Source organism: Ranitomeya variabilis, chromosome 3 (genome assembly GCF_051348905.1).
Source record: "Ranitomeya variabilis isolate aRanVar5 chromosome 3, aRanVar5.hap1, whole genome shotgun sequence".
In the NCBI taxonomy this organism is placed as follows: Eukaryota; Metazoa; Chordata; class Amphibia; order Anura; family Dendrobatidae; genus Ranitomeya; species Ranitomeya variabilis.
The window spans coordinates 135,950,759-135,978,657 of record NC_135234.1 but is presented as its reverse complement, the minus strand read 5'-3'; the positions used below and the strand labels follow the sequence as shown (position 1 = coordinate 135,978,657).

At 43.0% G+C, this 27,899-nt stretch overlaps 1 protein-coding gene across 2 annotated transcripts in view; it reads left to right on the top strand.

Moving 5' to 3' along the window:
- The window catches only part of ASMTL (acetylserotonin O-methyltransferase like), a 114,271-nt gene extending 86,372 nt beyond the window's left edge, over positions 1-27,899 (top strand). For both annotated transcript variants that reach the window (XM_077294677.1, XM_077294678.1), the window contains exons 10-14: positions 8,547-8,722; positions 20,748-20,865; positions 21,026-21,169; positions 26,213-26,335; positions 26,427-27,899. In XM_077294677.1, coding sequence (XP_077150792.1) covers positions 8,547-8,722; positions 20,748-20,865; positions 21,026-21,169; positions 26,213-26,335; positions 26,427-26,632 — 767 coding nt within the window. In that variant the 3' untranslated portion in view covers positions 26,633-27,899. The remainder of the gene's footprint in view (positions 1-8,546; positions 8,723-20,747; positions 20,866-21,025; positions 21,170-26,212; positions 26,336-26,426) is intronic.

The following is a 27,899-nucleotide window of genomic DNA, read 5'->3' as shown; positions in this document are numbered from 1 at the left end:
TCAAGATCTACTGTGCCCAGCCACGACTGCGTTTCTTGTTGCAAGAACTCGGACAGAACTTCCGCGGTGTGTCTGTTGTCGCCCAAACACTTCATAGCCAATACAGCCTGCTGACGCTTGGCAGTAGCTGGCCCATAATGGGACAACTGGTGTGCAACAGTGTCATCTGCCGATGGAGTGGTTGGCCGACTGCGTTCTGTGGAAGAGCTGTAGCTTCTGCAGGAGGACGAGGAGGAGGAGGAGGGGGTGCGAACGCCTACAGCCAACTGTTTCCTAGACCGTGGGCTAGGCACAACTGTCCCTAAATTGATGTCGCCTGTGGACCCTGCATCCACCACATTCACCCAGTGTGCCGTGATGGACACATAACGTCCCTGGCCATGCCTACTGGTCCATGCATCTGTAGTCAGGTGCACCTTTGTACTCACAGATTGCCTGAGTGCATGGACGATGCGCTGTTTAACATGCTGGTGCAGGGCTGGGATGGCTTTTCTGGAAAAAAAGTGTCGACTGGGTAGCTCGTATCGTGGTTCAGCGTACTCCATCAGGGCTTTGAAAGCTTCGCTTTCAACTAACCGGTAGGGCATCATCTCTAACGAGATTAGTCTAGCTATGTGGGCGTTAAAACCCTGTGTACGCGGATGCGAGGATAAGTACTTCCTTTTTCTAACCAGAGTCTCATGTAGGGTGAGCTGGACTGGAGAGCTGTAGATCGTGGAACTTTCGGGTGTGCCGGTGGACATGGCAGACTGAGAGACGGTTGGAGACGGTATTGTTTCCGCCGGTGCCCTACATGCAATATTTCCTCCTACAAAACTGGTGATTCCCTGACCCTGACTGCTTTTGGCTGGCAAAGAAACCTGCACAGATACTGCCGGTGGTGCGGAAAATGGTGGCCTTACAGTGACGGAAGGGATGTTGCGTTGCTGACTAGCTTCATTGGCCGAGGGTGCTACAACCTTGAGGGACGTTTGGTAGTTAGTCCAGGCTTGAGAATGCATGGTGGTTAAGTGTCTATGCATGCAACTAGTATTTAGACTTTTCAGATTCTGACCTCTGCTTAAGCTAGTTGAACATTTTTGACAGATGACTTTGCGCTGATCAGTTGGATGTTGTTTAAAAAAATGCCAGACTGCACTCTTCCTAGACTCGGATCCCTTTTCAGGGATTGCAGACTGAGCTTTAACCGGATGGCAACGCTGTGCTCCAACAGGTTTTGGCTTTGACACGCGTTTTGGGCCAGATACGGGCCCGGCAGATGGAACCTGTTGCGATGTTGATGCCTGCTGCGGCCCCTCCTCCACCTCCGCTTCTGAACTACTGCCGCCTGCACCCTGTTCCCCCAATGGCTGCCAATCGGGGTCAATAACTGGGTCATCTATTACCTCCTCTTCGAGCTCGTGTGCAACTTCGTCTGTGTCACTGTGTCGGTCGGTGGTATAGCGTTCGTGGCGGGGCAACATAGTCTCATCAGGGTCTGATTGTGGATCTGTACCCTGAGAGGGCAATGTGGTGGTCTGAGTCAAAGGAGCAGCATAGTACTCTGGCTGTGGCTGTGCATCAGTGCACTCCATGTCAGAATATACTTGTAATGGGCATGGCCTGTTAAATGTTTCACTTTCTAAGCCAGGGACGGTATGTGTAAAGAGCTCCATGGAGTGACCCGTTGTGTCGCCTGCTGCATCCTTCTCTCTTGTTGTAGTTTTTGCTGAGGAGGACAAGGAAGCGACTTGTCCCTGACCGTGAACATCCACAAGCGACGCGCTGCTTTTACATTTACCAGTTTCGGAAGAGGAGGCAAAAGAGCTAGAGGCTGAGTCTGCAATGTAAGCCAAAACTTGCTGTTGCTGCTCCGCCTTTAAAAGCGGTTTTCCTACTCCCAGAAAAGAGAGCGTTCGAGGCCTTGTGTAGCCTGACGACGAAACTGGCTCCACAGCTCCAGACTTAGGTGGAATATTTTTATCCCCACGACCACCTGATGCTCCACTACCACTACCATCATTACCAGCTGACAATGAACGCCCACGACGACCTCTTGCACCAGACTTCCTCATTGTTTTAAAATCTTAACCAAAGTAACTTTATTTGTTGCTATCAAACAACTTACACGGTGAGCTATAACTTCAGTATGATTTCAATATCCCTTAACAGGTTGGTGAGACCACAAGGAAAATCAGGCACAATGTTACACACTCTGTTTTCTGTGGCACAAAATCACAGAGATGACACACACGCAGGACTGTCACTCAAGCACTAATGTCAATATTAATCTCCCACCTAATTTATTTTTTTTTTTTTCTCAGGGAGACTTTAGAAACCAAATAATATTAAAAAAAAAAAAAAAAAAGGCTTTCTATGGCCCACAATTAGAGAGAGAGAGGTGGCACAACCAGGAGTCAAGACTGGCGCACAAGCTGAAAGGGCAATATTACTCTCCCACTGTTTTTTATGTTTTTTTTGTTTTTTTCAGGGAGACTTTAGAAACCAAATAATATTAAAAAAACCAAAAAAAAAAAAGGCTTTCTATGGCCCACTGAATGAGAGGGAGAGAGGTGGCACACCCAGGAGTCAAGACTGGCACACAAGCTGAAAGGGCAATATTACTCTCCCACTGTTTTTTTAGGTTTTTTTTTTTTTTCAGGGAGACTTTTGAAACCAAATAATATTAAAAAAAAAAAAAAAAAAAAAATATAGGCTTGCTATAGCCCACTGAATGAGAGATAGCGCACACACAGCAGTGGCACACAAGCCCTGACTGAGGCCAATATTTTTCTCCCACTGATTGATGTAGTGTTTCTGTGTTGAGGTAGATTTTAGAACACAAATCACGGAAAAAATAAATAGGCTTTCTATGGCCCACTCAGTGAGAGATGGCACACACAGGGATGGCACTGTAGCAGAAATGCCAATCTTAATCTCCCCCAAAAAAAAATCAAAAAAAAAAAAAAAACTGTCCTACAATTACTATCTCCCTGCAGTAATGTAAGCCAGGTATGGCAGGCAGCAATAGGAGTGGACTGATGCACAAATTAAATAAAAAGTGTGGACAAACAAAAAAGATAGCTGTGCAGAAAGGAAGGAACAAGAGGATATGTGCTTTGAAAAAAGCAGTTGGTTTCCACAGTGGCGTACACACAGCAATACAGCTATCACGGAGCCTTCTAGGGCAGCCCAATGAGCTACAGCGCTGAGGGGAAAAAAAAAAAAAAATAGCTTCCACTGTTCCTGCACACCGAAGGTGGTGTTGGACAGTGGAAATCGCTGCAGCACAAGCGGTTTGGTGGTTAGTGGACCCTGCCTAACGCTCTCCCTGCTTCTGATGAAGCGGCAGCAACCTGTCCCTAAGCTCAGATCAGCAGCAGTAAGATGGCGGTCGGCGGGAACGCCCCTTTATAGCCCCTGTGACGCCGCAGACAGCAAGCCAATCACTGCAATGCCCTTCTCTAAGATGGTGGGGACCAGGATCTATGTCATCACGCTGCCCACACTCTGCGTTCACCTTCATTGGCTGAGAAATGGCGCTTTTCGCGTCATTGAAACGCGACTTTGGCGCGAAAGTCGCGTACCGCATGGCCGACAAGCACAGGGGTCGGATCGGGTTTCATGAGACGCCGACTTAGCCAAAAGTCGGCGACTTTTGAAAATGATCGACCCGTTTCGCTCAACCCTAATAACCACTGTTAGAATATTTTCTCTCTTTGGTCAGAAGTGAATTCCTTTAATAAGGAGGATAGCATGGTAGTAGCAGAGTGGCTGTGACTGTCTGCCTCTTTATGACATTACATTGGTGCCAATGTATTTTAAGTAATTTTCAGGGACGCCTCGGCACTGTGTAGGTGTTTTTAAGGATGTTATGAATAAATGCTGTCTAAAAGGGACCTTGATGGAAAAATAGCTGTCATGACAGGCTTACTGATTTGCTGTACAGTGTGCATGTACAGTATGTATCTACAGGATTTGTATTCTTCAACCTGTTAGCCTATGTCTTCATTGCGTAAATGTCTGTTAACGCGTTGCGTTTTTGCTGCATTTTTTAATGCAAATTAAAAGCTGCTTTTAACAGAGAAAGCAATGAGTAAGTGCAAAGAAGCAGCAAAAAACATTGGCATCAGTTTTTGAAGCGTTTATAGTGAAAAAAACAGGTACAGCAGGATATGAAAGCCATTTATTTTTGTGATGGTTCCCAAGTTGAACCCAAAATGTCTTGGTATCATCACACTTTTGCATGTCAGATGGGATTAGTTAGTATAGTTTAAAGAAGTTGTCCACAACTTGGACAACTTCTTCTCATAGAAACCGCTCACCCAGTAGCTCTATGCTCATCCATCTGGGGCTCAGACTCCGGCCTAGCCCTGGCCTCACATCAAGGAAAATAGAAAAGAATTGGAGTCCGGCTCAACAGGACTGGATTTCCTTTTCTTTTTATTTTTCAAAAGAAAATATAGTGCATGCAGAAGAAAAATTTACATGGTCGACATGACCAAGTCGACGCGTTTCGACTGCACTAGGCAGTCATACTCATGACTCAGTCTTACTCAGTTGAAAAATAGCAAGAAAAGGAAATCCAGTCCTGTTGAGCAGGACTCCAATTTTTTTCTAACGTCTTCTCATACCACTTGCTTGGCATCCATAAAATAATAAAGCTTATTCTCTTCTCCCATGCTGGCGCTCTTCCCGGGCTCCCGTACTGTTGTTGTGACTCTGGTGCCCAATCGGTGCCGGTGTCACTCCCTGCCTCCTGTCAAATTGAGCATGAAGAGGAAGTCCAAGATCAGCTGCTGTCCGTACTACCACTTCATGTTCAATTTGACCGAAGGCGGAGACAGCGAAGCCAGCGCTGATTGGGCACCGTGGTCAACATGTCATAACTGCAATGGAGCCCCGGAGGAGCAAGTGCCACTTGAACGGCGTCTGCACTAGAAGAGAGTATAGGCTTTATTATTTTATGGGGCCAAACATTTTTTTCAAGAAAGGGTTGTCCTAGTATTAGTCTATGCCTGATGAAGAGACCTGAGTAGTCTCAAAAGCTTGCAATTTACCATCTTTTCAGTTAGCCATTAAAAGGTATCAACCACTGAGGACTCTAAATTCTAAATATTTTTTTATGTATAAAAGTAAACGGCTCTCAATGCCCAACCAATGTGTGAAATTGAACAATACCTGACCAACTGAATAGCCCTAACCAATGTGTGACAGTAAACCGTTCCCGACTAATTCCATGCATTTCCAATATGTTAGGTAAGCAATAATTGACCAATTCAACCCCCCCCCACCATCACCACCCTCTTGTTTTTACACTTGCAGTAGTTTTTTTTTCATGAACTTTTTTGTTCAGAATAGTCACCATTTTTTCAGACATAAAAAACCTTCTCCACTAAATGATTTGATCAAGTTGCTCCTTTTTTCCGAAAATGTTTTGCGATGTCACATATGTTTTTCATTGGTGACCTAAACCTTGCATTGTTCATGCTTACATGGCGGAAGAAAAGCTGAACTTTGGGATCCTGAAAAAATGCAACAAAAAAAGCAACAAAAACCTGCTTTTTGTCTGCAGCTTTTTTACTGCCAAGAGATGAGGTTTTGGTTGCAGAAAAAAAGCTGCAAAAAAGCAACGTGTGAACATAACCGTACAATTCAGTAATTCGGCACCAAGTAGAAGGGCCCTAATCTGTAATGGGGCGCAAATCTGCATTAAAGAGTACCAATCGTCAAATTGCACCCACCCTTCCTTATTTTATTGGATCAGTCGGGAGAAAAATAACCAATTTTCTAAGAGTAATCAAAAAATCACGACTTTTTGTTGAAATTCTCAGCCGGACCTGAATCCACAGTACAGAATGTGATTGTTCTCTGGTGAACAATGTGATCGCACAAACTGTGTCAAGATGTCGCTGCCTAGAGCAGAGAGATCATGTTCGGTGCTGTAAAATGAAGCAGGATCTCTACTCTATTGTGGGGGTCATAGTCTCACTTATTAGGACCGGTGTGGCTGCTGCGCTTCTGTCTGCATGACTGCCAGTCTTGTAAACTCTGCCCTCTATTCTGACCGGCGTGAGATGACGCAATTTACAGCAGTGACAGTCATGCAATGTGACTAGTGGACACAATAGGAGACTCCATGGTGCAGTCCTGGTGATAAGTAACAGGGAAGAGTAGGTGGAATCTCCCACCTGCTGCAGTTGTGCAGGTCAGGCACAACTCTGATGAGAGTAGTAGTGAAGTGGTATTCCTCTCGTATAGACTGCCTCTCCACCCATTTGAAGCAGACAGAATGACTAATTACAATTGCGAAAAATGAGTAAATAACATTGTGGGCGCTGTCATGAATAAGGAAGGATGAGAAGGCGTAGAAAAACCAAGAAAATTTATTGACAGTAACTCGTTTCAAAATTGATGATTTGTTTAATCAGTTATGCAGAGTGAAGCGCAGCAGCAGTGACACCTATCCTAATAAAAGGAAACTATGGCCCTCACAGAAGCAGAATGATGTTCTTTCATTCCCCATTGATCTCGCCAGTAATTCAGCGCAGAGAACAGTGTGCTGAGTTTGGCGCATAGAGGAGCGCAGCAGTTCTTGGTCCTTATTCCTGCATATTCGAAGCATGCGTAGTGCAGATGGATCACTGTGCCGTGCAATCCACAGGATTATAGCACGCTCCTTAAAGGGAATCTGTCAGCAGGTTTTTACTTTGTAAGCTGAAGACAACATTCTATAGAGGGTAAAACACAGATTTCAGCAATGTCTCTTATATTAAGCTCCATGTTTTTGTTTGCTAGAAATTATTGTTTTAGCAGCATGTGCCTTCTGGTCCAGCCACACCCCTTCCTTTTAATAGGCAGGTACCTAACGTTCTATTGACTTTGTGTGTATATATATATATATATATATATATATATATATATATATATATATATATATATATATATATATATATATATATATATATATATATATATATATAGATAGCCTGGTGTGGGCTGGGTTAGCTGTGGTGTGGGCTGGGTTAGCTGTGGTGTGGGCGGGGTTAGCTTTCAAAGCTGTGCTTCATTCTCAATCTAAAAACTCTCTAATTGTGTCAGAACGACTGCACCCAGTAATCTAAGTGATACATCGTTGGATTCAGCTTCCCTTTACCTATATCCACCTGCTCTCAGATGAAGTAGCAAAAACCTACTGCCAGATTCCCTTTAGGTGATCTAAAAAGAAGATTTTTGGCTAGATAATGGCTTTCAAAGCAGTCAGTTTCTATATAAAATAAACCAATATAAATTAAAGTTCTTTTTAAAATGTTACATTTGTGATTGGTCCTCTTTTTTTTTAAAGCGAATTTGTCATCAGACTCATCAGACTATACCATCCAATGGGCAGCATAGTATTCGAGCAAGTTCGCTCTCCTGGCATTTGATTAATAGGAGTATTGAAAGTATACACTGAACATTGTGGCACAGTTTCATCATTTTGCTTTCTTTTTTTTTTTTTTTTATAACTTTTCCTTTTTTGTGTCCTGGTTTTAGTTGCTGGTTTTGGTGCCAAAATGAGGCACGCAGTTCATGAATTTGGTGCAAAGTAACAGATGGACTTTCTTCTTGTCTTGAACTGCTTTTGTGACCTTTTGAGCCAAAATTTTGACCTACTCACAAATGCAAAGACTTTTAAAAGTTGTAATTGATGAATTGGGCTAAAAGATCTAGAATTGCTAGACTCCACTCACAAAGCAGAAAATAAAAAAAATAAATGGAGAAATGGAGCACATAAAAAATAAACTAAAAAGGCAAAAAAATAGAATAATAAATACATAAAATTGGACAAAAACCAGTTGCAAAGGCAATAATGAATTGGGCCATAGTTTGGAGTCTGGTGTATTCATAAGGAGAGCCCTCACCCTGCCTCCTCAGTGGTGATTGGTGGCTAGCTGTTGTACATCTGCTTGGGAGGGCGGGGGTACAGTCCCCTCATGGATATACTGCACCTTTGGTACTCCATGGCAGTTGATGAAGGACTGGGTTAGTTAGAGCAAGCATGCTGTGTTCTCTGATAGCAGGACATGGCTCGGGCAGAGCACCCTGAATGGAAAGGACATACGAACACCCTAATAACAATATAATAGAACATGTTTGACTAGTGTGGGTTTTTTTTTTTGTTTTTACTGTTTTTGGAACTTCTCATTTTAAAGAAAGGAAAATGAGTGAGTGACTGATACATGAATGTAATCTAATTGCTGTTGGCTGTGCAGTATCGAAGTGCGAGAGCTTCTGTGTGAGACATGTCGGTGAGCTCATTTGCTTGAAGGACGGCATGTTAGGATGAAATAAGGGGGGAGGGAGGCAGACCTCCTTTAGTTTAGTTCAGCAGGTGTAGTTTCTATTTTTCATGTGTTACACAATGCTTATGATTCCCTCCGCTTGTATAGTTGGTCATGTTCTCACGGTGTGTGGATATAAGCCTCTGTCTTAATTTTCAGCAAATATTGTGCTTTGGTCTGTATAAAAACCTACTATACTATATGACATTGCATCATTTGTTTCATCTGCTTTTCTCTTTTTAGTTTATAGCAACACAGAATTGGTTAATACATATCTAGTTTCTGATGCTGCATTTTCAATCCATGAATATATTCTGTTCTCCAATGATCATGTATGGTCCCATTTTACTCATCTGGAATCCACCATAGTAGAAGGAGGACACCAACATCATAAAGCAATTCATAAAACATGTAACAAGGTAAATATCAGACATTTTTGTGTCAAATATTGAGCCTGTGTTCAGTCTTCTAACATTTTTCCGACACCTTATTTTACATTAAAGCAAACCTCCACCACCAAGCCTAAATGTGACTTTGCATTCCCATGTATAGACACCATACCTGGTTCCCCCTGTCCTGCTTATTATACCTGTCTCTTGTTAGATTGGTTGCTCAAGGCATGGGGAAAGCTGTACGAAGTCCACACTTGCCTTTTCTCTTCCATGGGATGGATACCGCACCATCGTCAATTGAGCTTGTAACATTCCAGTCCAGAGGAAAGGCTGAGAAAGCATGGTCCAGACTCTTCACAACACTCGCCATGCCTCCGTACCTAAAGTTTACATTACAGAATAGCACCTAGTTCTATAATTACCAAGAGAAGTGAGGGCCCTGCTCACAAGCTTACAATCTATAAGGATATAGGGGAGACACAAGAGGGGAAAAAAGTGCTTCTTGTGTATGGCCCAGTCATCAGTATAATAAGGGTATTCATGTTAAGCTGTGCATAGACAAATACATAAACTTGTTGATAACCGGGTTGTACAAAGTTTTACTGAGTCTTGAGGGTGTGGGAAGAGATGATAGGACTAGATTCTGAAGTAAATGAAGGGAAGGAAAACTGTTAGATTAATGAGGTGAATGATGAGACAGTCTAGAAAGATGTCTTTTTATGTTATACTTAAAACTTAGGATACTTGGCATTAACAGGGTTTTCTGAGGTAATACATTCCAAAGAACTGGTGCAGCTCAAGAAAAGTCTTGAAGACAAATGTGAGGTTCAGCTTCTGGTGAATGATAATCTTACATATAATCAGGAGGAGAGCATTTGTAGGGTCATAGATAATGATGAAGGAGAGGATTAGGCATGTGCGGCACCATGAAGAGCTTTGTGGCTGAGTGTGATAAGTGTATATTGTCAGATGGACAACCAGTGCAATGACTGGCACAGGGGTGGAATGAAATGAGCCTGACATATAAACTCAGGATATATTGTAGAGGATAGAGAAGTCAGTTTCTGGAAAGATTGGAGTCAAATATAACCGATGGGTGTGTTGCTTGGAAGTGATAGTGGTACCACACATAGAAATGTCAGGTTTGGTAAGTTTGTTGAATTGAAGCACAAGAAGTTAAGTTTTGGAGAGATTCAGTTTGAGATTGAGAACATTTTGTTAGATACAGAACAGGCATGCGCTGGAGACCAGATTGTAAGGGGTCAAGAAGAGGTTATCTGAAAGATTGCAGATTAGTTCAAGCATTTCAGGAGTTTAGTGAAGTGGAGATCAGAAGCAGATCTGTAATTAGCAGAGTAATTCTGATCCAGAGATCTATGTGTTTTTTTTTGTTTTTTTAAGTCATTGGGTCTTGACAACATGTTTGAAAGGGGGGGGAAGCTACCTAGGGAAATCATTTGTGGACCTTGATGTCTAAATGTTTGAGTCACTTGCAGGAAGAAAGGATGGAAGAATCTGACTGTGTGGGCTTCAAAAGAAAGGAATCTGAGTGAGGCCAAATGGGGAATGACCTAAAAAGCCTTCAGCTTTCAGTCATAGAGGAATGCCAAAACTTGCTAAAGTCATTGCTCACATCATTGCGAACCGTGCTTATAAGCACATCCCAGCTCTTTGACGGATCGCTCTTCAGCGCCTGTGTTCAGAGCGAGCTGGCAATCTAAGTGCCATGGCATGCTTGCAGGCAACATTCGCAATGCAGTTCTCAAGGACTGTAGCCAGTTTGGGCATGCCTCTATAACTGAAAGCCAGGTGCTTTCAGAAGGAATGTTCTCTAGGTTATCCCCAGTATATCCAGATGTACAGGATTTACACATCTCATGCCTTCGCTGTCTGTTATATCTTCACTGCTCCATGGCTTTCCACCATTCCTGTCTTTGAAGGGTCTATCATGCTGGTCAGCAAATCTTGCCTAGCTGAACTAAACCGCAGAAAAGTGTCTAGTGATGTGTTTGTGTTGTGTGTAAGGACCATACTTACGGCAGTACCTTTCTTGGAATAGAGGAAATGAAGGTAAGCTGTAGATTGTGTCAATGCCTGAAATAAAGCAAGATGAATGAGATGCCCTTTTCACAGGTAATCACATACTGTACACTGCAAGCCCTATGAGGATCAAAACAACCGTGGAGCGCAGACAATGGCATGATGATGAAAATTAAATGTTATTACTTCTGAGCTACCGTGGCATCAGCTAACGAGCATTCGGACACATAGAAGTATTTTCCTGTATTTTTAAGCTCTGAAAGCTCCTTTTATTTGTTTGTGGTGGAAACTTGGAGATCTGAAAAGATCAAATGTTTTCTGTTTAATATACAATACAGACCAAAAGTTTGGACACACCTCATTTAAAGATTTTTCTGTATTTTCATGACTATGAAAATTGTACATTCACACTGAAGGCATCATAACTATGAATTAACACATGTGGAATTATATACTTAACTAAAAAGTGTGAAACAACTGAAAATATGTCTTATATTCTAGGTTCTTCAAGTAGCCACCTTTTGCTTTGATGACTGCTTTGCACACTCTTGGTATTCTCTTGATGAGCTTCAAGAGGTAGTCACCGGGAATGGTTTTCAATTCACAGGTGTGCCCTGTCAGGTTTAATAAGTGGGATTTCTTGCCTTATAAATGGGGTTGGGACCATCAGTTGTGTTCTGCAGAAGTCTGGTAGATAGACAGCTGATAGTCCTACTGAATAGACTGTTAGCTGCTTTTTTCTTGCCATAATACAAATTCTAAGTAAAGAAAAACGAGTGGCCATCATTACTTTAAGAAATGAAGGTCAGTCAGTCTTTTTTGTTAAGTATATAATTCCACGTGTTAATTCATAATTTTGATGCCTTCAGTGTGAATGTACAATTTTCATAGTCATGAAAATACAGAAAAATCTTTAAATGAGAAGGTGTGTCAAACTTTTGGTCTGTACTGTATATAAAAATGTTACCCAAAAAGGAATAGTAGCCATAATATATACTGTATTGCATATTCAGGAACTGTTGGAAAAGGTTTATTAGTGCCAATTCATCTAAGTTTTTTTTACACCACAATACTGGCGTAAAATTCTTTGAAAAGTTGCAAAATTTTGCGAGTTTTGCAAAAATGTAGCAACTTTTCACGCAAGTTTGAAGCAGTTCTGTCAAAATGGGCAGAGCTGTAGAAAAGCCAGGATGGGGCTTGGCTATGCCTGCCCAGGACATTTTGCAAAAGTCTCAGCATTTTTCGTGCTGTAAGAGCTAATTTGGGCTGGAGTAACATTTCTGGCAAGGCGCAACAGAGGTGCACGCAACTGAGAATATGCGCCAAATTAAATGGGTAGTTTCCACCTCCTAGTGAAGGGTTCGCTGTAGAGCAATGCATTGAATTAAGGCTGGTATGAGCAACACCAATCTTAATGAATCTGCCCTGTTGTGTCAAAATATTCAATCAATGACAAGGTGCATTCTCTGAACATGTATTCAAAAGTGACAATCCATTTGACCTGATTTGCGGTTGTCACCTTAGGAATTTGGCTACCACAAAAAAGACAGGATCGACATAAGTACATTGTTCTCACAAACTTCTGCTATATTAATATATGGCTAATTTTTAGTTTGGAGATAGTCTCTCCATCAGAAAATTCAGATAACAGTCCATTTTCATTGCAAACTGATAAAAATGTTACCATTTTAGCAAGACTTAAATCCTGCTTTTTCCTATGAATCGCCTCAATTCCCTGTATAATAATTATTTTTAGGAAGAAGTTGGTAGCAGGATATATATTACTATATTGCATGAACTATATTGTAATATTTTTCACTATGGTAGCCCGAGGAAGGACCACACATGTTCAGAATGTCGGAGTTACATTAGTTCCATGCATATTCTTTTGCATTACCATTCAGTGAAATGATTGCAATTTCACATTTGGAGTCCAGATCATTCCATTCAGTTGCTTGTTTGCACACTTCCAGCATAGTGCTAAATGTTAGAGAATGTAAGTGTGCATTATTCTGCTTTATTCTGATTGCACTATGAACTTGTGCCACAAGAGAGCGCTCAAGGAACCCTTGTAAGTTTCGAGTTTTGCTGGAAAATTTACATATATTTTACTATACAAGAACCAAGAAGTTGTCTGCAAATTGAGATTCTGGTTTGGCTTTTATCCTAAGTCATGTGACAAGGCTCGTTAACCCCTTTCTGACCTCGGACGGGATAGTACGTCCGAGGTCAGAAGCCCCGCTTTGATGCAGGCTCCGGCGGTGAGCCCGCATCAAAGCCGGGACATGTCAGCTGTTTTGAACAGCTGACATGTGCCCGTAATAGGCGCGGGCAGAATCGCGATCTGCCCGCTCCTATTAACTAGTTAAATGCCGCTGTCAAACGCAGACAGCGGCATTTAACTACCGCTTCCGGCCGGGCGGCCGGAAATGATCGCATCGCCGACCCCGTCACATGATCGGAGGTCGGCGATGCTTCAGAATAGTAACCATAGAGGTCCTTGAGACCTCTATGGTTACTGATCCCCGGCAGCTGTGAGCGCCACCCTGTGGTCGACGCTCACAGCACACCTGCAATTCTGCTACATAGCAGCGAACATCAGATCGCTACTATGTAGCAGAGGCGATCGTGTTGTGCCAGCTTCTAGCCTCCTATGGAGGCTATAGAAGCATGGCAAAAGTTTAAAAAAAAAGTAAAAAAAAATGTGAAAAAAATAAAAAAAAATATAAAAGTTTAAATCAACCGATCTATCAATAAAAAAAGCATTAACCTGATCGCTAAACGGCGTAGCGAGAAAAAAAATTGAAATGCCAGAATTACGTTTTTTTGGTCGCCGCGACATTGCATTAAAATGCAATAACGGGCTATCAAAAGAACGTATCTGCACCGAAATGGTATCATTAAAAACGCCAGCTTGGCACGCAAAAAATAAGCCCTCAACCGACCCCAGATCTTGAAAAATGGAGATGCTACGAGTATCGGAAAATGGCGCACATTTTTTTTTTTTTTAAGCAAAGTTTGGAATTTTTTTTCACCACTTAGATAAAAAATAACCTAGTCATGTTAGGTGGTCTATGAACTCGTACTGACCTGGAGAATCATAATGGCAGGTCAGTTTTAGCATTTAGTGAACCTAGCAAAAAAGCCAAACAAAAAACAAGTGTGGGACTGCACTTTTTTTGCAATTTCACTGCACTTGGAATTTTTTTCCCGTTTTCTAGTACAAGACATGGTAAAACCAATGATGTCGTTCAAAAGTACAACTCGTCCCGCAGAAAATAAGCCTCACATGGCCAAATTGACGGAAAAATAAAAAAGTTATGGCTCTGGGAAGGAAGGGAGCGAAAAACGAACACGGAAAAACGGAAAATCCCAAGGTCATGAAGGGGTTAAAGGGTCGACATTGACTGTTAGGATTGCTACTTCCAATACGTGGCACTAGAGTTCTAGTCCTCTTCCTCTCTGAGGAGACAATTTGCACTATGCAAGAACAAAAGACTTACATTTTCTCTCTATATAAACAAAAGCATTGGGACTCTTACACATCACACCTACAGAAGCTTTTATGCCCTCCCATTCTACATCCATAGGCATTACTATGGAGTTGATTTCTCGTTTCCAGCTGTAACAGTAAAGCATTTCGGAGATGAGACATTGATGTTGGATGACAGGGCCAAGATTGGAATCATCCATTTTAGTTTATCCCAAAGGTGATCAATAGGGTTGAGGTCGGCTCTGTCAAGTTCTTCCACACCAGACTCTCCTAACCATGTTTTTAGGGATCTTGCTTTGTGCACTGGGGCACAGACATGCTGGCACAGAAAAGCACCTTCTCCAAACAGTTCCCACAATGTTAGAAGCTAGAATTGTCTGAAATGACTCATTATGCTAAAGTATTGAGATTTCCCTTCACTGGAACTAAGGGGCAGAGGCTGAATTCTGAAAAACAGCCCTATAGAAATATCCCTTCTCCACCATAAACTATACACATGCATAGTGCAGTCAGGCAGGTACTGTTCTCCTGGCATTCTCCACTTGTCCATCAGATGCTAGGTAGAGACGTGTGATTTCTCACTCTACAGAGTACAGAGCACGTTCCCTCTTGTGATGAGCGAACATGATTGGATCAAATGTTATCTGACCATGCTCTGGTGCGAACAGTGTCTTCGGCGTGCTCGAATAATATGTTCAAGTCCCCGCGCCTGTGTGTCCCTTCCCAACATTGCACGTACCGGTACATTCTATTCTATTCTAATGCTCTGTCTGCTACCCCTTATTGCTGGTGATGTATCCCCAAATCCCGGCCCTCCTCAACACATCCCCCACACTCATTTCGAACCCTCTACCTCGATCCTCCACACGTTTTCCCAACCATGACAAACTCATACCCATTCATCCAGCCCCCACTGCCCCGGTCCTCTTACCTGGAGCACTATGGAACGCACGCTCCGTCTGCAACGAACTGCCATTTATCCATGACCTCTTCATCACCAACAAACTCTCCTTCCTTGGCATCACGGAAACCTGGCTCACTCCCTCTGACTCAGCCTCTCCAGATGCGCTTTCCTACGGCGGTCTCCACCTCTCTCACACCTCTCGCTTCACCAACAAACGTGGTGGAGGGGTTGGCTTGCTCCTGTCCGACACCTGCTCCTTCACTCCAATCCCGCTACCACGCTCCGCTACTCTTCCCTCATTTGAGGTGCACTCCATCCGCATCTATTCCCCCTCCAACCTCCAGCTGGCTGTCATCTACCGCCCCCCAGAACTAGCCATCTCCACCTTTCTCGACCTCTTCACCACATGGCTACTTCATTTCCTCTCTCTTGATATCCCCACTATCATCATGGGTGATTTCAACATCCCCATTGACACTTCCACCTCAGCTGCCTCTAAACTTTAATCACTGACTGCCTCCTTTGGCCTCACTCAATGGTCCTCTGAGGCCACTCACAAAGATAGCCACACGCTGGACCTCATCTTCACCCGCCTCTGCTCCCTTACTAATCTCACTAACACACCCCTCCCCCTGTCTGACCACAACCTACTGACATTCTCTTCCCTCTCCTCTCCTAGTGTGCAACCCCCACTCCACAAACTCCCTCGCAGAAATCTCAAACATCTCAACTTACAATCACTCTCTGAGTCCCTTCTCCCTCTTACCGACACAGCCTCCCTTCATGACACAGATGCTGCTGCTGCTTTTTATAACACCACAATAACAGCAACACTCAATTCGGCCGCTCCGCTCATGCATAGCAAAACCCGTACAATCAACAGGCAGCCTTGGCTGACCAGCCTGACCAAAGAATTGATGGGCTTCTAGGATCGCTGAACGGAGATGGAAGCGATCCCGCTCTGCTGACCACTTCACCGCATACAAGCAGTCCCTCGCCAGCTTCAAGTCCGCACTCACTGCCGCAAAACAAACTTACTTCTCATCTCTCATATCCTCCCTGTCTCACAACCCTAAACAGCTTTTCAACACTTTCAATTCTCTACTCCGTCCCCCTGCACCCCCTCCCTCCCCTCTCATTTCTGCTGAAGACTTCGCCTCTTTCTTTAAACAGAAGATCGATACGATCAGAGAAAGCTTTGGCCCACACTGCCCACTGCCCCTCTTAGCTGCTCACCCCTGCTCCTCCAAAACCAGCTTCTCCACCATGACAGAAGATCAGCTCTCCACCCTCCTGTCAAGATCACACCTCATCATCTGCACGCTCGACCCGCTCCTGTCCCACCTCATCCCTAACCTTTCCACAGTCTTCATTCCAACCCTAATGCACCTCTTCAACCTCTCACTCACAATAGGTGTCTTTCCCTCATCCTTCAAGCATGCCAAGATCACACCCATCCTCAAAAAGCCCTCCCTCGACCCATCCTCTGTGTCTAGCTATCGCCCGATATCTCTTCTCCCTTATGCCTCCAAATTGCTGGAGCAACATGTCCATCTTGAACTGTCCTCCCACCTCTCCTCCTGCTCCCTCTTTGATCGGTTACAATCTGGCTTCCGTTCCCATCACTCAACTGAAACTGCCCTAACTAAAGTCACCAATGACCTACTAACTGCCAGGAGCAAGCGACACTACTCTGTCCTCCTTCTCCTGGACCTGTCTTCTGCCTTTGACACTGTGGACCACTCCCTTCTGCTACAAATCCTCTCATCTCTTGGCATCACAGACTTGGCCCTCTCCTGGATCTCGTCATATCTGACAGACCGGACATTCTCCCTTCCCCACACCACCTCCTCACCTCGCCCCCTTGTCAGTCGGTGTTCCTCAAGGCTCTGTTCTAGGACCCCTACTCTTCTCCATCTACACCTTCGGTCTGGGACAGCTCATAGAATCCCACGGTATGCAGTACCATCTCTATGCCGACGACACACAGATCTACCTATCTGGACCTGACCTCACCTCCTTTCTTACCAAAATCCCGCACTGTCTGCTATTTCAGCCTTCTTTTCGGCTCGCTTTCTACAACTGAACATGGACAAAACAGAATTCATCATCTTTCCCCCATCTCACTCTACCCCTCCACCAGACCTATCAATCAATGTCAATGGCTGCTCACTTTCCCCAGTCCCACACGCCCGGTGCCTCGGGGTGATCCTCGACTCTGCCCTGTCTTTCAAGCCACATATCCAAGCCCTTGCCTCCTCCTGCCGCCTCAAACTCAAAAACATTTCCCGGATCCGCGCATTCCTTGACCGTGACACTGCAAAAACACTAGTGCATGCCCTTATCATCTCCCGCCTCGACTACTGCAACCTCCTACTCTCTGGACTCCCCTCTAGCACTTTGGCACCACTCCAATCCATCCTACACTCTGCTGCCTGACTAATCTACCTGTCCCCCCGCTATTCTCCAGCCTCTCCCCTATGCTAAGCCCTTCACTGGCTTCCTATCGCCCAGAGACTCCAGTTCAAAACCCTCACAATGACATACAAAGCCATCCACAACCTATCTCCTCCATACATCTGTGACATGATCTCCCGGTACCTACCAACACGCAACCTCCGATCCTCTCAAGACCTCCTTCTCTTCTCCCCTCTCATCTCTTCTTCCCTCAACCGCATCCAAGACTTCTCCCATGCTTCCCCCATACTCTGGAACTCTCTACCCCAACACATCAGACTCTCGCCTACCTTAGAAACCTTCAAAAAGAACCTGAAGACTCACCTCTTCCGACAAGTCTACAGCGTGCAGTGATCCTGAACCTACTGAACCGCCGCACAATCAGCTCTACCCTCTCCTAGTGTATCATCACCCATCCCCTGCAGACTGTGAGCCCTCGCGGGCTCCCTCCTTATCTACCCGTGTGCCTTGTTTTTTGCTCATGTTTAATGTATTTGTCTATATTTGCCCCGTATTTCACATGTAAAGCGCCATGGAATAAATGGCGCTATAAAAATGAATAATAATAATAATAAGTTTGCATGTAACTTGTTCCTGCAAATCGACGTACCAGTTCGTCCTGGCGATCGTGCGGGCAGTGGAACATTGCCCGCATGATCAGCATCGGGATCTGGGCTTAAGTGATAGCTAAGACCCGGCGGTCACTGCCAGGACCGGTGTCCGCACCGCCTTCGGCTTTTTAACCCCTTAAATGCTGCAATTAATAGTGATCGGAACATTTAGAAGGCAGAGAGAGGGAGGAGGCTCCCTCTCCTAAACAATCGCGCCCCCGTAATGTGATTGCGGGGGCCTCGTGGTTACTTTGACACCCGGAAGTCACATGATGACCACCTGATCTGTCAGCTATGGAGGCCTGCTTACACCATGCCCGGAGCATGGTCTAAGGCTTCTATCAGTGTAAATTCTAATCGGTGCTCTCTAAAACTCAAACTGTGCACCTCCCCTTCCGAGTCCTGCCATGCACACAAACAGTAGTTTTCCACCACATATAGGGTTTTTGTGTACTCAGAACAAGTTGTGTGGTCCATTTTGTCTTGTTACCCTTATGAAAATGAAAACTTTGGAGCAAAAACATTTTTTTGTGGGGAAAAAGTGAAATTTTAATTTTTTTCCTTCAACATTGCTTTATTTCCTGTAAAGCACCAGGCTGATTTATAAACTTCCTGGTTGTGGTTTTGAGCACTTTAAGGGGTACAATTTTTAAAATGATTTAACTTTTGTGTGGTTTCTGACACATTGGCCCCTCAATATCACTTCAAATGTGATGTGGTTCCTAAAATAATTAGTTTTATAAATTTTCTTTGAATGAAAAATTGTCGAATTTTAACACTTAACCCTTCTAACTTCCTAAAAAAAAAATTCAACAATGATGCTCATGTAAAGTAGACATGTGGCAAATGTTATCTGTTTTGTGTGGTATACAGTTGAAACCAGAAGTTTACATACACTATATAAAAAGGCACACATGCATGTTTTTATCTGGAATGAAATCAGAATAAACCTTTCCCATTTTAGGTCAATTAGGATTACCACAATCTATTTATATAATTGCCTTGTAATGTTTTAATTTCCTGTTCTGTCCAGATGTCACCGTATCCCAGAATTCCAAGCGGAGGAAGTTCACCGACCGCCATATTGGGACACCCAAGTGATGGGTGTCTCAATATGGAAACTGCTGCTGGTACCAACCTATTACACGGTACCACCAGCGGCACAACGTCACACAAACAAACACACACACACTCTATACGCCGTACACACCACACACACTCACGCAGCCTCTTGCACAGTACCACCAGCGGAACACCGTCGCCAACACGCCGCCGCCGGGACAAGCCGAATTATTTACTGACTGCCGCCATCTTTGTACAGGAGGAGCGCATGTGCAGTTTTAATATGACCACCCGCTATCTGTCTGCACAAAGATGGCTGTGGTTTGATTTACTTCGCCTGAGCGAATTACGCAGCAGATGCGCGACGTGTCTACAGGCAGAGGAAGCCGGTCACATTAAAGGGGTTTTCCCACGAACAAAAGTATCATGTAATAAGAATCACGTAAGCCAAAATATTTTGTGCCCTCTTCATGAACATATCTGCTGCCTGTTTGTGGCATTCATAGAAGTATCCGTCTTCTCTACATAAGAAGACACAGACTGGATGAACAGAACATCAACATCATCTTTGCTTGTTCATTAAAGCCGGTTGGGTGGATGTGTGACTTCTCTATGGAGAGTGTTCTTAGAAATGTGGAATCTGGGCACAATGGCTATGTTCACTTTACATTTGTCATATATAGCCTGAATATGCCAATAGGCTCTTAAGTGAGGATGAACACAGAAACTCTATTGCTCCCTACTGGAATAAGCAGTCCTTGGTGCTAGTTTCTGTCCTCTTTCTCTCTGAAGATCCTATTTGCACTTTTAAATTCCCAGAGGAGCATCCCCTAGCCTACAAGTTTCCTTACGCTGACTTGGGCATTTTACACAACCTCATTCCCTTACTTCTTAGAAATACACGTGTAATTATTTTTTTATTGGGTTTAGAGGATCACTGAAGGCACATTGAGTAGACCCAAATAACTCCTCATCTGTGTCCGCATTATATCTACAGCTATTCTAATGTCAGATATTTAAACCACCGAACAGTCATGCTTGTGAACATCTAGGAAGGTGAGATGGCTTGGTAAGGTCCTCAATCTGGAAAACTACTTTAGTCATCATGGTGCATCTATGATAACATGGAGGGCAAGATGGTTAGTGCTGACTAACATTACCTAGTCTATGAATGGACAAGAAAGAGCTAGAAAAGGACGCTGCTCATGAAATTCCCTGTTAGATTTAGATGCTATGTGGGGGGTCCACTTCTTCATGTTGTGAGCTCGGATGAAGAGCTAAATGTAATGTTGGAGAATGATCTTGTCTAGCAGCTGCTGAACGAGACTTCATCTTGATGTGAAATAATCGCCTGATGTTCTCGCACGAGATGCCCTTTAAGGATAAACATGCATTGCCTGGTGGATGATCAAAAATCATTTGTTACAGGTAGCACAATGCCATTTAGTTATCTGCCGCTGAATCTTGATTTTCTTCTTACCAAAGGGACCTGAATTCAAGGAGCGCTTCATGCGGGTAGTTCACTGTACACTGAGAATCGCTGCAGGAGATATAGTGACTGCATTTGACCTTTCGAAGTACAGCTCCGCTTGTGATTTAGGAGGTATGAATTGGAGATCTGCATTTTTTTCTGTCTTATGAATCTATGCTTGCAAGCTGGCTGCCATGATGTGCTTTTTATATGGCTGTATGGTTGGAAATCTACCCCTAGCCATGACCTTTACTTTGATTCTGTTTTGTGTCATTTCTCTTTCTGTCTTAAGGCTGCACCGGTGCGCTTGCTCGTGAACTGGTCCAAACATACCCAGAAATGAAAGTTAATGTACTTGACCTTCCTGAAGTTATTGCACATAGTTCCAAGTTCCAGCCTGATGGATGGGATTCCAGTCGTGTGACATTCACCTCAGGTAACATTACCTACACCGAGACATCCACATCCTGCTCTGCAGCTCATCTAAGTGACTGACGTTAGCGGAGTGCTTAGGCCTTATTCGGACAGCAATGATTTTTCATGTTTGAAAAAAAACATCAGTTTTCCATCAGTGATTTTCACATTTACAAATACATAAATTACAAAGCTCCTCCTATATATTGCAATGTTAATCACAGGCAGCGCATTGACTGTACACTGATGCTGCCATGATTTTCACAGACTCATTGACTTGTATTTGTAATTTTGATCTTTGATTCTGAAAACAAAAATCAGAGACCTGTCTGTTTTTGATGAACAAAAAACATGGACATGTGAACATCACCATTAACATTTAATGGTTGCGTTTTCTAACAATGAAAGACATGGATAGAAGATATTCTTAAGAATTATTCCCATTTCTGTAATATCAGCATTACCTGGCATACAATAAAGCAGAGGTCCCCAACCTTCTGTAGGTCGCCAGCCTCTTTTAAATATATTTACTGTTGATTTCTATCAAAAATATTTCCTGGTGATATGACCCCTGTCCAAGTGTTGGCTATCCATCATGTGGTTTGGCCTTAGGGGTACATTTTAGTAATGCCGTGATTGCTGATACCACAAGTGCATATAAGTATATGCAGCTTCCAACACCTGGGGAGCCACATGCATGGGTCCTGAGTGGTGGACCCTCAGAGAGAGGTGACTAGCAAGCTGCTGCACAGATCACCTCACGTTCGTTTGATGATATGTTGTATTTTGGTCTGTACACATAAACCTAAATGTTACTTGTTGTGTTATTATGATTCCATTTACTCAGTATGTTGACCTCATCTAGGTAATGTATTATTGGTGGAGGATGGGGGTGGTGGTCTACCCTGATGTGCTAGATTCGGAATCTGGAAATCCGAAAGAGTTGATGAGGTATTAGATCATGCTGTTTATTCTCAACAAGTTTTGAAGTTGAACCAACTTCATCAGGAGAACCACAATGTTCACATTACACCTATCTTCCACCAATTGTTCTACATGACGGGATTTCCCGACCTGAAAGTGCTGCTTCAGTTGTCACACCTTGATTCCTCAGTTGTGGGTTAAATAACCCCTAAAAATGAGCAATTCCTTTAACTCTCACCTAGACCAATTTCTCCACCAAATAAAACTGTATTGCTCTTGGTGTCTCCCCTTCTTTCTAGGTAATGTTTGATAGCTGCTTTCCACTGTATACGGCACATGCTCCGTGCTTTATAACCACTGTGATGAACCCGCACCTCACCACTCCACCTGACGTCACTATTACATCAGAAGGATCACGTAGTGCGGGCTCCCCACTTTCACTAACGTGACGTTCTGCACCCCCTCTGGACACGCAAGGTTATCTTGGTACAATTTTACACAGACACCCCCTGTCCGCACAGGCTCAGGGAGGCACAGGGAGTGAGAGGATGTGACCCATGCAGTCACTGATGTGGCACCATACTCGCCCACAACTCTGAGAGGCTCCTTTCACTAGCACTAGTGAAACAGCCCCTGATCAGATGTATAGGACTGCCTCCAGTTCCTCATTATAATCCGTTAACTGGATTATATATTGCCAGAAACTAGCCCGGTAGCATGGAAAGTTAAACCGAGAATACGGACGTATGGATTGGTGAATCAAAATAACCACCTTAAGGGCACACTAGACGATACACAATGATAATACATATACAATGGTCAGATATGCAAATACAGTTGAAGTGCAAAAGATATGAGAAGATGGATCATGTCAATTACCTGTTTGATATTCGACCATGTGTGCGCTGGGCTGCAGGGGGCATGGGTTGCCTGCTGGTTCCTAGTTCCTTCAAAGCACGTTACTCGACGTGGTCCCCACTTTTGAAGTGAACAGAAGGAGACCACATGACCTTACACATCTCTTATCCCCTTGGCTGGTCACACCTTTTTCTCGCCCCCTGGAAGGTCCTTATCCCCCTCCCCTGGAGGCTTGTAAGTGCATCTCCCAAAACCTATAAAAGATCATAACTTCACAACGGAAGGTCATAGGGTGGAGGTTCTGGTGCCATCGGGTCCGGCCGGGACCCTCTTTATGCTTGGAGACCAATCATTTGCGTTGCTACCTTGCTCCTACTTGCCATTCTATGTATCTCCCCACCCTGGGTGATGGAACTAATCGAGACCCTGGCTTTCGGTCCTTTCCAGAGATCTCGAAAATGTAACCAGTGTATAGCTAGTACATATAATAAGTTCATATTCTCCTTATGAAATCATAGCTGACTCAACAAAGCAGTTAGACCGCATGATATCAGCAGGAGGTCTACCTGTAGGAGCTTGACACTAACTGGCTGGTGGTGGTGTAAATTTCTTCTCTGAAGCTGAGAAGTGCATACCTGTTAATGAACCGGGATCGTCTGACAAGTGGCGAGAGCCTTTCTGTACGCCTTGCCACAAGTCTTACTCCGGTCTGAGACTAGAGTAAGATTTGTGGAGTAATAAACGTCACCTCTCGTCATGTATTTGACAAGCGTGGGTTACCAATTTTCTGTCCCTCCCAAGCTCCACTTACTTTGTCAGAGCTGGGTGAAAATGGCTTGAGAACCCTATGAGTTGCAAAATTTTAGTGCAGCCTCATGTTGTGCCAAATGTTTTGTGACTTTTCAATGCTTTTTTAGAATTCTGGTGTAAAAGCTTTGTTGAATCGGGCCCTTTAAGTTTTTAAGTAGAGACTTAAATTGTAATCCCTGTGTTATTTTTGCGGATATATCATGGCATATATTACAGCTAATGTGCCTTTTCTGTTTTTATTTTCCCTGATCTATTGTCATCAGAAAAAAAAGAGAAGACGTGTTTTACTTTGAATCATGTTGTGAATCAAATTCGCCATTGTTTGTCATTGCCCTAGTGTAGCATACATAAACAAAAGCCTACATATATTAAGCATATTAAGCATCTACAAAAATATAATACTAAGAATTATTTTAATTTACCCCAAAAAGCCCAAAAGAACAAATTAGAGTTACTACGAAACAAAGTGTAGTATCTGTTCCTGCAATCCTGTCAACCTCTGGTGGGCGCAGACATACGGGAATAACTGTAAATTGTCATAAATACATGAATGTAAAGAAAGAGTATGGCTTATTTTGTGCGTAAATGATGATGTTGCCTGTTTAGGAACTTCACATGTCTCACAGCATTACAATGCTGTTATAGGATATTTTTTCCTGTTTGGAAGGGCACTAACTATAATAACACTCCTAGTCTGAATACTTTTTGTAAGAGTCATATTCCCAGTTCATGTTCTGAAGCCTGGAGTACGAGATAACGCCTTCCTGGAATCATCGGCTCTGCTCTGACTACACAGCTGTTTTGGCGAATTGTGGCCTTTAACTAGGGTTCGGGCCTAAAGAGTACTGTCTGGAGAGAAAAAGAGCTACTTTGTGAGCTGTTTTAAGCAATAAAGTATCTGACTTCGGGTTAGGTGGTCATGCATGAGGTTATTCTCCATGGAAAGAACTCGTATTGAAATGACCATAGCTGTAAATTTTCATAGATTTTATCACTAAAGTGGAGTTGAATGGATAGGCTCAAATAGGCCATTAAAGCAAAACCCAAATAACAATGTGTTTCAGTATGTTTTACATGGAAAAAACGAATAGTGTCCATCAAATGCACAACTCATCCTGGAAAAAAAATTTGACCTCATATTGGTATGGCAGTAGAAATATCAAAAAAGTTATGATTTTTGGAATAAGGAGGGGGGTTGGGTGAAAGCGTAAACCTAAAAAAAAAATGTGCTGTTCTTAAGAGTTTAAAGAGGTTGTCCACCACTGACCAATCCTTTACAATTTGTCCCCGTGTGATCCATGAATAAACAGTGTTTGTTCTAATTTTTATGTAAGTATTAAAGCTGCAGCCAATTAGTGGCTGTTGGCTGGCTTTAATGGTCACATTGGACCGGCAAGGAACAAAGTGCTCCGAGTGTTGGGAATGGTGCCAGTCCAGTAGGTAAGTTAGCAACTCCCGTAGCACTGGAACCTCATTTGCATATGGATTAAAACAGGAATTTTTTATTTATTTTAAGTCTGAGATAAACAGATTGTATTTGGACCTCCCCGTTTTTCAAATGCAACAGGGCCTCATGTAAAACAAAAATGCCAAATACCTCCCAGATTGGCGCTCTAGCAGTGAAGTTGGCGCTGTGTGCCCGCGATCTTGTGACAGTGTTTAGGCAAGCACTGTAGCCCGTCAACATCTGCTGGTGGCTGCAGCAAACACACTTGCCTCCGACAAAACTGTACTGTGTGAGGTAAGTATGAGGGTGCCGGAAGGGGACTATATGTGGTTTTTATTTGACATGGGGCACTGCTACATTTAAAAAACAGTTATCCAAATAGTGAACCACCCCGTTTAGTTCTGAATGGGCTCCGTGCTGCTGACCTTGTACAAAGGAAAGATTCATGTACAAGTATCACTGTGATGTGGGTTGTGTGGATATTTGGTGCACTTTGTGTGCAGTAAGCATCTATGGTTAGAAGGAAAAGGGAACTATCTGTTATACAGAAAAAGGAAGTTGCTGAAATCAGCCCATCTTTATTCCTCAGTGGTACTTCTGAAGAATGGAAATGTGAAATATGTTGGAAATCGTGTGCATGTGTCACCATTGTTCTATTACCGTAATCATTGCATGTTTTATTCAGCTGAGGCACACTTGGGTATACATATAAAAGTTGTAATACCTGTCTAGCTAGTCTAGGAGGATATCAGAAATGCTGCACAGTGCCCCTAATTTGTGTGTATTATGTGACTGCTGTCACCTCTCGGTGGGGAGCATAGCGTAGTGGTAGACACTGACTGTAGTAAGCAACATACCGCTATAACCAGTTTTCAGCCGACAACGGCTGGCAATGTTTCTTTCTGTCGTTGAGCGCTTTTTTTTATCTCCACTGGTGTTTATAGAAGGGCTTGGGTAAATGTTTCAGCTTTTGTCATTTGTTGTTATTACTTACATTTACCGTTCTTGTTTAAACTACTTCCATAGGTAACTTTCTGGAAGACCCACTCCCTGAGGCTGACCTATTCATCCTCTCCAGAGTATTGCATGATTTGCCAGAGGGAAAATTAAACCATCTTTTACAGAAGGTCTCTGAAGCCTGCTGTCCAGGTAAAAGCACGTAGGCCGTACATGTGCAATAAAATTATATAATTCCACTATGGCCCATTTATTTACACGATTACTCTTTGACTCTATTTAGGTAGGAGTGCCGTGCTTATTGCAGAAATTGTCCTCGATGAAGATACAAAGGATCCAAGAGGTCCACTACAATCTCTGAGCATGAGTGAAGGCAAGCAGAGGAGCGGCACAGAATACAAGAAGCTTCTAGAAAAGCATGGATTTAATAGTGTACAAATTAGGAGTACAGGCAATTTACTAGATGCAATTTTAGCTGTAAAAAGTTAATTATTTCAGGCTAGATGAATTTTAATTGTCAAATAATTTGAGTACAGCCAGTTTCACAAATCTAATATTCTCGGCCCAAGTACAGACCGCAATGTCAGGCCTGTCGGTGAGACTCCTGTCCCAACCTCAACAGTTTGCCCTATGAGACTGTTGAGTTTGGATCAGGAGACCTACGGCCGGTCTAGACATCGCAGTCTGCACTCGGATTGTGAATGTCAGACATGTGACACTGACCTAAAATTGACTTTTCAAAACTTGTGGAATACATCTGAGGAATAAATGGAGTGGTGAAGTACAACATTAGTCCTGGTCTAAGGGTAGGTCCTCACAGGATGGGAAAATCTGCCTGTAGATTATGCTATAAATGTATATTTTAGCAAATTTTACCCCTCTACAGTGAGATGTCAAATGTGCTGTGAAAATCCATTGCAGAAATTGATTTACTTCCTATTGTAGAATCCTAACCACGGGTCAGTTTCTAAGAAAGAAAAAAGCAGCATTTGGATGTGATTTGCTCAAATATAATCTCCACTACAAAGATTTATAATCTGCAAATTTGCACAGAAAACCCATAACATTTCCATACATTGTGGACATACTGTTATGCATTTATAGAAAAAAAGGGGAAAAAGTCAGCTTACCCATTTGGAGACGATCGCAGTGCCACATGGAAATGTATTCAGAAAAGGAGCAATCCAGCGTAGTGGTCTTCAATAAAATGTAAACTATTATTTGTAGAAAAGCATAAATGGATAATCCATTGTCACAACCACACCAGGGAATTATAGGCAAACGCCTTTCGGATGGAGATCATTATTCATTGCTATGCATAACGATCTCTCTGAAACACATTTGCCTAGAACTCCCTGGTGCAGTTGTGACAATGGATTATCCATTTTATGCTTTTCTGTAAATAATAGTTTACATTTTATTAAAGACCACTACGCTGGATTGCTCCTCTTTTAAGTATGCATTTATGTTATTTCAGTTTATGAACCTAGAAAAAAAAAAAATAATAATTTAAAGGAAGTAGTGATAGCAAAAATTCACTTTCACTCTTTACACGTTTACACGTAGGGACATCTTCTGCCTAAAGACAAAACTGAATCTGACCCGTCCAAAGAGACGAGAGAGATGTTGTTACCATTTGTGCCTCTGCTAAGTACTGACTTGAATGGGGAGAGATGTTTTTTTTGTTGTCTAATATTAATGATGTTCTTAGATCTCTTTAATGGCAAAAGGGAAAATAAATTTCTATAAAGAGTCA